Source organism: Clytia hemisphaerica, unplaced genomic scaffold, assembly GCF_902728285.1.
Source record: "Clytia hemisphaerica strain Z4C2 unplaced genomic scaffold, Clytia hemisphaerica genome assembly, whole genome shotgun sequence".
In the NCBI taxonomy this organism is placed as follows: Eukaryota; Metazoa; Cnidaria; class Hydrozoa; order Leptothecata; family Clytiidae; genus Clytia; species Clytia hemisphaerica.
The window spans coordinates 579008-588624 of record NW_027104597.1 but is presented as its reverse complement, the minus strand read 5'-3'; the positions used below and the strand labels follow the sequence as shown (position 1 = coordinate 588624).

Here is a 9617-nt window from a genome sequence, read left to right as displayed (position 1 = left end):
TTATGGTATCAAAATAAGTTAGAAGCTAAAACGCACTTTCCCTAAACCCCTTGGTTTTTAAATGTTTGATTGCTTTTCGTAGAGATTTTGTGGTAACAGGAAGACTATTATAAACTGTAACATTCAAGGGGACCTAAATTCTTTGGGGGCCTAAACTTTGAAAGGAAGAATGTTTTTAAGCTCAAAAGAGTGAGGACTTATAAGCCAACATATAAGGGGTAGGCCAATTTTGCAAATAGATTTATAGAGAGACAGACCACTCAGAAAGTTTAAGCTTTATTCTACGAGAATCAAATTATCTTTCATTACAATTATTTCTATAGAAAAAAGTAAAATGAGTCAATGTTTAAGCCTTAATGAGAAAAAATCTCAAAAATGTTTCGAAGATTTGAACTGTTTTGAAACATGTGGAAAAAATCAAGTATGCACAATATTTTATCGAAACATGACTGGAGAACTTCAGCCTGGCTTTGCTGGCTGTTGGGAGAAAGAAGGCAAGGGGTTTTGTAATCCAGACCATTTGACACATATTGACTGCCACCTTCGACACAAGGGAAAGCATAATGGCATCGATTCTTTTATGTGTTGCTGTACTGGAAATAGATGCAACAAAAATCTTATACAGAATGCTACATTGATGACACCCACTCCCAGCACATCTACTGAAACAAGTAAGAATTTTATTATCTATACAATTATGAATGACTTTTTTAAAGGTTTGGGCGTTTTTTAACGTTCTGTTAGTCATTTGTAGATTTTTTGTGTCATTGCTTTAGTCGTTTGTTCTCTATTTTATTTTCACAATGCGAAGGTATGAAATTGATATTACTTTTGCAAGACTTCTTTTGCTGAAATTCTTTTACTTTGCTTGGAAATTTCCGCAGATTTACCTGGATTTACAGTAAAACTGTATTTTCCATAACTAATCTTTGTGGTATTTATCCAAGACCACGGAAATTGAGTCCTCGAAAATTAGTTTTCTTAAGGTATATTTTTAGCATTTAGTAAAATTAATTGATCCAAGTCTTATCTCTTATTATTTTCAGCCTTAATGACCGAGTTACCAAAACATCCAGAAAGCAAAACATTACAATATTCAATTCCTCCTGTTATATGCAGCATTTTCGTTGTCATTGCACTATTATATTTTTGGAAACGCCATAAACAACGAATACCGTCTGGTCATCCCCTGATACCTTATCAACCACCAACGCCTATTATCACCAAACCTCTTCAATGGGACCGAGTTGTAAATGTTGGACAGTTTGGTTGTGTTTGGAAGGCTACTTACAACAACAATGAAGTAGCCGTTAAAATTATTCAAGCTCACGAAAAATCTTCATGGATTACAGAAAAGACAATGTATCAATATAATCTTGTTCATGATAATATTTTGAAATTTTACAGTGCTGAGAAAAGACTATCAGATTCCAATATGATTCAATATTGGATTGTTACGCAGTATCATGCTAACGGTTCATTAGCTGACTATTTGTCAAGCAATACTCTAGATTGGACTTTAATGTTACAGTTAGCCATTTCAATGACTCAAGGGATTGCTTATCTTCACGAGGAAATTATGACAGAAACTATACGAAAACCCATCATAGCTCATCGGGATATTAAAAGTCGTAATGTTTTAGTGAGAGACAATTTAACATGTTGTATAAGTGATTTTGGATCAGCATGCCAATTCTCGGAAAACACCGATAAAGAAGAAATCAAGGGACAGGTATCATACCATTTCTTTATGTGTTCATTTTTTACATTGAATCAAATGGTTTGCATATTTCCACACATGTATTCTTCAAACCCAATAGACAAAAGCACATGTGGTTTTCTTCAAGCAAAGTCGCTTCTAAAGTTATAGCTAAGAATTCTTACAAAGTGTCAGCTATTACTAAATGTGTAAAGCTGGTCTTACAAAGACGTCAGTTGAGTTATTACAATTCATTCGAAGACGTGCTGCTATTTTTACATTTTTGATACTCATTTTCTTCTTCATTTAAGGTTGGTACCAAACGGTATATGGCACCTGAAGTTCTAGAAGGCGCAGTTGCTTTTCAAACAGAATCATATAAAAGCATTGACTGTTATTCACTTAGTCTCATATTGTGGGAGCTTCTCTCTCGTTGCGATACAGGGCAAGGTAGCTTGTTTAAAGTTTGCTTTTCTGTGCGGTTTTCTGAATTCTATACTGAGATTAGCATTAGGTTGTCTCTGTAACGTGTAATAAAAATGGAAATTCAAAATTTAACCACAAGCTAGACAATCGAAAAATTGCAATTTCATTTCAGTATTTTCCAGCAAAAAAGTTAATCTAGGTTAATTTTGTTTCAAAAATTATAATTATAATTATAGAGGACAAAAATTAGAGGACATTTTTTTTATTGGCTCCTATCTTGAACCTGTGTATATCCTTCTTTACCTTTTGTTTTCATTTCTATTGTTTTAGTACCAGCAGAACCTGTATACCAATTACCTTTCGAAGCAGAAGTTGGAACAAATCCTACACTAGAAGAATTGAGGGCTTGTGTTTCTGAGCAAGGAATGAGACCGAAATTGAAAGCTGGTTGGACTAGAGATCCTGTAAGTTTATCTTAGAATGAATTGTTATGTCATTTGAATTTTCAACATCTATAATTCATTTATGCTAATGTTTCAAAGATTTAAAAAGAAACTTCTGCTCATTAAAGGGTCGGTGAGTGGCGATATGAACTTAGTCATTGTTCGGTTTAATAGATAGTGAGACCAAAAAGCTATTAACAGCTTCACAGATTTTTTACCTTTGCTGAATTTATGTATCTAATTTGTCTATCAGAAAGATCCATTCACTGCTAACTTGATGAATTTTCTTTTCAATTGAATGACATATTTTTCCACAACAACTAAATCAAAACGTACTACTTAGAGTTTGAACAACTTAGTATTAGCGCACTTGCACAAATAATAAGAAAATTATTTTGAGAAATTCTCTCATCTTTTCTTACAGAAAGTAACTGAGCTCTGCAACACCATCGAAGAAGGCTGGGACAAAGAAGGGGATGCACGCCTTAGTGCACCAGGTGTCCTCCAACGTTTGAAGGAGTTACAACTGGCAGCTGAAGGGGGAGAAGTGAACCCTACACAGGCGACCAGAATCAATATCCCACCTTATGGAGATGGTGATTCAACTCTTGGTGGAAATTCTACTGGCGTCTCATTCCTATCAGGATCAACCTCGAGTTGCGGGAAGGAGCCTTTGATTGTTGATCTTTCTTAGATTGGGAGAGTTGAATGTCATCCTTCTTGCTGTATAGATTTCAATAAATAAACACTTATTCCTTTTTGCCTTTTCAACTTTTAACGCTGATTATCTTTCAATATGAAATTTTTAAGGGTTCGAGAAATTTGAAGAATAAAAACGAGGCACTTACTTTTTAGTGAGGGACGATTTTCAAATGTTCAAGTACAGGACCATGAAAAGCTTGATGAAATGTTTCGTTTGTTCTGTTTGGGTTTTCGTTTTATGATTTTCTAAATTATGTTTTTTTCTGTGAAATCGGTGAAATCTAGCAGTGGTTTTTTAATGCACAAGTAGTCTTTCTTATTATCGTTGTTAACAGAGTGTGGCCTAAATAAGGAAAACATTTCTAAAAATACTTTGAAGTTTTTTTTCGAAAAAAAAAATTGACGATGATGAAAGGATATGAAATTATTGCTCTGGATATGTCAATTGGAATAGTTTTTTAAATCGTGTTTTATACTGCAGTAGTTTTTTCAACCTACTTGCCACTTTTTAGTTTAGTTTTGCATTTTGTTTTTAACCCTTGAGCCTCTATGATGATAAAGCTCCCCCTTTTTATAAGAATCAGCTTTTGAGGCTCATCTGTTTTTATTTTGTTGTTGTTTTTATCATGGTATGCTTATCTTTTTCTTTTTATTATCATGAGTTTTTTTAAGCCTAAAGTAAATTATTAAAAACCATATGACTTTGACACTTGATTTGCTTAAAAATCAACTATCAGGTCTTAGGGTTTTTCGTAAATTTCCTGAAATTTTTTTGTATATTTGTTTTATATTTTGTTTCTTTTAATAAAAATTATTTTATTGAACAAGTCAGCGAGTAATACATGTTTTTTATAAGAACTTTCAAATTTTTTGAAGCCCTCTGGTGTTCTTAACTTGTTCCTATTTTCACCATTTTGTGAGTATTTTTGCCCATTTTCCTTAGAAATTGGGTGTTTTAGAGTCTGCAGAGCCTTATAATGTTCTCATATAGTTTGTTCTTATAGAAAACCGTGTATATTGCACCTTATTAAACATTACATGTCTGACATGTTACCATGTAATTTATACTTTGTTATGATATCGGACATAAATTATTAATGATACTTTTTATTTTTGGACCTACCCCGGTGGGGTGGAGGTATGTATGTCCGTTCGTCCGTCCGTTCGTTCGTCTGTTACCAACTTTTCTCAGGATTGAATTATAGGAATCTTTTGATTTTTGGTACAAAGGTGCAAAATGGTGGTGGCCAAAATGTGACGAAGCCTGATTTTCGAAAATAAATTATTTGGGCAAATTTTGGCCAAAAAACGGCTAAAAAACGGTATTTTGGGACTTTAAGTTTGGATCTTTGGATCTTTAAGTTTCTTTAATTTTTTTGCATGAAAGTAGGGTACCATCATATATATAATAGGTAAAAGATGGCTCAAGCAGATTTTTGCAAAAAAAAAAAAAATGTAGGCTCAAAAAACGCATGTTTATCTATAAGAATCACTATTAATAAGCATACATCAATGTTCTTAGCCATATTATTATTTTTATTAGTTTTTTTAAGATGAAAATGTCACAGGGGAGGGCAATATTTTGAGTTTTCTAGAAACACTTATTATTTTTTGGCTGAAGAACGAGTCTTTATCTATAAGAATCACTATTTATATGCATAGATCAATGTTCTTAGCCAAATTATTATTAATTTATTATTATTTTTTCTAAAAAAAAAATGTCACCTTAGAGCGCGATGGTTTGAGTTTCCTAGAAACCCTTATTATTATTTTTGGCTGAAAAACGAATCTTTATCTATAAGAATCACCATTTACAGATTTATAAGCATAGATCAATGTTCTTAGCCAAATTATTATTTTATTTATTATTTTTTCTAAATAAAGAAAATGTCACGGTAGAGCGCAATGGTTTGAGTTTTCTGGAAACCTTATTTATTAAGCTGTGCATTTTTCTGATAGTGGATTATTTTTATAAAGAAAAGCGTTTAATAGCTTTTTTATTTCTTTTTCAAAAGTCTTTTTCAACAGTGTTGATAGTTTCTCCCAATAGATATGCTTTCATTTTTCTTTATATTCTTGTATTTTGACCAGTTATGTCTTATGTGTTTCATTGTTTCAATGTTCATTGATTAGTTTGATAACCAGGTAGGTCCATAAAAGTATGACTTTTTTTTATTGATTTCTACCAATACACGTTTTTTATAAGAACGTTTAAAATATTTGACAACTTTAGATTGCCTATGCTCTTATATAATTACGTGTGTTTGTCTTATTATTATTTTTTTGTAACCGCCTTGTAAACTACATCCCTTTTGTACCTTAAGGGAAGAAATTTTGAAACTCTGATTCGCGAAATTAAATTCCGCGAAAATTTCTTCCCTTAAGGTAAATAGCTAGCTTGTAGTTAGTAATAATTATAAACTTTATTGCCGACCCAAAAAAATATCAGCGTTTTGATTGGTCGAGAGCATCGAGATATTTGCGATATTTCATATTTCTCTAGTATGGAAATATGACCGCGTTGACTTTTGGGGGACTTGGTAAGCGGTGGTTGAAAAATCAAAACAAAAAAGCCGAAAAGAACTTACCTTATTGGTATATATTTTCGCGTGTTACAAATTTTCGCGGGTACTTAATTTCGCGAGTTTTTTGGTCAATTTTCGCGAAATTTAATACTGTTTAAATTGTTCAAAATTACAAAATCGCGAAATTAAATACACGCGAAAAAATTTTTCTTAGTATTTTGTTAGTATTTTTACATCAAAAACGTTGTGTTTCAAGCAAAATCAGTCTTTTTCTTGCTTTATATTCCCACTTTCTGAAAATTTGTAACGGGGTTGTAGGGCTTCGAAATACCGTTTTCCCGTCAAAATTTTTGCTGAATCCCGGAATCCCGAAAATAAAAAAAAAATAATAACACCGTCACACCGGTTTGTACAGGTTCAAATACCGGCCGGCATAATGACAAAAATAAGACCAAATACCGTCACCGTCTGATTTTAAAATACATTTTCCGGTGTCGTCGTATGTGATGTGGTGGTTGGGGGGACTTGTAGCTCTTTGAGCTACCTTTGCCCAGTGTGGTTTGTGAGTGTGTGATTTTTTTGTTTATTTTTTGTTTCTGTATCCAGCCCACTTGACCGATCTAACATAAGAGCCTTTTATATTTTTTTGTTGATGGAGAGGATCTAGGAGAGGAGGAGAGGAGAGGGATTAGGAGGATTAAAATACATTTTCCGGTCTTTTTTTTCGTCAAATCGCGTAATACCGTACTAAAAAAGGGCCAATCTAGTGATTTACAGGAAAGTTTAGTTCAAATCAACAGTAAAAATAAAAATTTAAATAAATATTTATGTAATTACCACGATTTGAACCTCGCATGTTTGTCAGCTCCAGTAGCACAGTCGGTTAGAGCGTCGTACTTATAAGTCAGTACTGACAAAGAAATGCGAAGGTCGAGAGTTCGAGCCTCTCCTGGAGCAGGGTTTTCGTCATACCTTTTGTTTAGTCGACTCTTTTGAGTTTAACCAATGATCGTCCATTCTCTTGGCTATAGCTAGTCAAATGAACTTAAAAGATTGGGGAAATTTGTTGAAAACAAAAAATGGCCAGTGTGGGGGTCGAACCCACGACATTCGCGTTATTAGCACGACGCTCTAACCGACTGAGCTAACCGGCCTTGGCATGAACCAAACGTTTTAACAAACAATCCAAACGTTTTAACAAAATATTTTCAAATAAAATTTGATTTACTATTTAGAGAAAAGTCTACTCTCTCACTGTACTTTTTAGTTTTACAGTAAGAAAAAATAACAACATTAAACGTTGGGAAGTTGGGTGATAATGAAATTAATAATTCACTGAAAAAGATGAAGTACTTTTAACTTTCCCATTTGTGCAACGCCGTGATCGTATAGTGGTTAGTACATTGGTTTGTGGCACCAATAACCCAGGTTCGAATCCTGGTCACGGCAATGAATTTCTTTCAATTTCGAAATTTGAAATACTTAGGCTTAAAGGGAACTTATTTTCGCGAGCAGCGAAAGATCTAGCCTAGTATAGTTAACTAAGCCCGTATTCACAAGGCTAGGACACACGGCTTATGGCAATATAGCGTTTTCGGCGCTTTAAAGATTTTTTATATTTACGGATTTTAAGTTTGCCTTGGAATACTGTCACAACAAAGTCAACAAAGCCCGCAACAAATATTGCTATCAAAAGTTAGAAGCTGAAAGCCCACTTTCCCTAACCCCTAGCAGGCAAAAACGCATTCGTTACCACCCAAACAATTTTATACACAACGGTGAAAACGCACGGGAAACGCACATTCTCCCGGCCCATTTCTGAGAAGTTTGAATTACGGGAAAGTCCCTTCAATTTTTCTCGTTTTTTCGTTTTTTCTAATCCGTAGTACTTTTCCTAGGGTTCGATGACTCGAGAGTCATAACATAGGGCCGAAACATTTACGCGCGGCCCGGTGGTTTCACTCAAACGCCAGATTGAAATGAAAGTAAAACCTTTCGTCAGATTTCGAAAAATGTCGCGCGAAAACAAAAAAAAGATTAGATTCAATCTGTCATTCTAAGTGCAGCGCTAATAAGGCTTGGGTGCTTGGGGCAAATGCCTTAGCCCTTCCATTATATATAATCAACATCAACTCAGCTGTACTAACAATATCGACTATAGCTTTCTCACAAGGGCAGCAAACACTATTTATACGAACAATCTTGATCTTGTCCACGTAATATTGGATAAGAGTCATAAGAATCACAACATAATTTGTGTCTGATCTTGTCCCTGAACGTTGTTTCCTTTTTGAACGTTGTATATATTTTATATATTCGTTTCCTCTTTTTAACGGTGTATATATTTGTTTTTATTTTTATTTTTTCCCAAACCATGTACTTAATCTTACAGGTGATAAAAGAGATTTATTATTATTATATATTAAATATTAAGTTAAAAGCCCCCAATCCTTTTTGCCGCTCCACTTAGAATGACAGATTAAATCTAGCCCTTTTTTGTTTTCGCGCAACATATTTTTCGAAAGGTGATAAGGCTTTGTAGAGGGCTAAACGAAAACTATCCCCGTGTAACTAAAGTCTGTCTCAAAAGTACGTGGACACTTTAGTTTTTGAATATTTTCTCATTTTCTCATTATTTTCTCTTTTCATGCTACTGTATCTTAGAAAGTTATACACTGTTGGAAAGATATTCCCAAAGATACTAATCTAAAGGATATAAGATGTTTTAAAATTGAAAAGTGAAAATGAAAAAAATTGATATTTTGACATGAATTTTTCTAGGATTATTCTCAATGGAAATATCTTTCCAACATGTGTAATTACTTTCTAACATAGCATGATGGGTGCTGAGAAGATGTCAAAAAACATATGTCCTCATACTTTTGAGACAGACAACCTTCTTTTTTTTATTAGAACACTTTTAAAGGAACAATGAGGCTCAAAAATGTCAAAAACAAGAACAATTCAAGAACAACCCCTCAGCCTGGAACTGCTGAATTTCGGGCAAATTAAGGGTCGAATTAAGGGTCAAAACAGTGAAAACAATAGGGTATTAAGCCAGACATAACCCAAATTTCATTTGCCCTAAAAATTACAATAGGATAGGAACAATTCGAGGCCAAAAGTGTCAAAAATAGTTAGAACAGCCGAGCCTCAACAAAAATTTGCTGGTTCCTATAAAGAAAATATTTCCTGTACGAAACTCTATTCGCTAGAGGATGAGCAGAAGCCTAGACTTTAGCTCAAGTGGATTTTCACAGCCAAAACTTTCTTGACAAGGAAATATAAATCAGCATACAGAAGGTTTCAGTTAACAAAACAACAACTGTGGGAAAAAAAACAGATAAAGGTAACACTTTTTACTGGCAAGGATGTTGGTCAAAAGAACCCAATTTGTTTTCAATTTATTTTGTTTGTCGTTTGCTTCGTTTGAGAGACGTAAGTGTTGCATGTTTCCCGCCAAATTTAATTTATTTCACACATTCCTCAAATTCATGCTATTTCAAGCCTTAAAATAGCGTTAAAACAGGTTTCTTTTGCTTATTTAATAACGCTTTTGGCCAAAAATATCCTACAACCGCCAAATTAAATTCCCGCCAAAATTTCTTCCTTTAAGGTAATTTTAACCACATTTGTTCAGACCATGCAAAAAACAAGAACACATCTATAAAAGCAGGTTTTAGCTCAATTTTTGATGGTCACGACTTTTCAAGGGAAAACTTCAGCTTTGGCAAATTTAAACAATTTTGCTCTAGGTTAGTCTCGGTACTCTTAGGTTCCAAATAAACGGGCCCCCCCGCTTGTTAATTTTTCGAAAATTTT

General features: G+C 33.8%; 1 protein-coding gene and 3 non-coding genes across 4 annotated transcripts; 3 read left to right on the top strand and 1 right to left on the bottom strand.

Moving 5' to 3' along the window:
- The first annotated feature begins 302 nt into the window (after window positions 1–302).
- On the top strand, window positions 303–4145 carry LOC136824044 (activin receptor type-2A-like). Its single transcript, XM_067080198.1, has 5 exons — window positions 303–671; window positions 1047–1732; window positions 2011–2149; window positions 2456–2589; window positions 2993–4145. Exons 1-5 carry the CDS (start codon window positions 335–337, stop codon window positions 3260–3262), a joined length of 1566 nt encoding a protein of 521 aa, XP_066936299.1. The 5' UTR covers window positions 303–334; the 3' UTR covers window positions 3263–4145.
- Window positions 4146–6659: 2514 nt separating this feature from the next.
- On the top strand, window positions 6660–6752 carry Trnai-uau (transfer RNA isoleucine (anticodon UAU)). Its single transcript is given in 2 exon segments — window positions 6660–6697; window positions 6717–6752. It is a non-coding gene; the product is annotated as a tRNA-Ile (tRNA).
- Window positions 6753–6875: 123 nt separating this feature from the next.
- On the bottom strand, window positions 6876–6949 carry Trnai-aau (transfer RNA isoleucine (anticodon AAU)). Its single transcript has one exon. It is a non-coding gene; the product is annotated as a tRNA-Ile (tRNA).
- A 223-nt stretch (window positions 6950–7172) lies between these two features.
- Window positions 7173–7244, top strand: Trnah-gug (transfer RNA histidin (anticodon GUG)). Its single transcript has one exon. It is a non-coding gene; the product is annotated as a tRNA-His (tRNA).
- Window positions 7245–9617: the final 2373 nt, after the last annotated feature.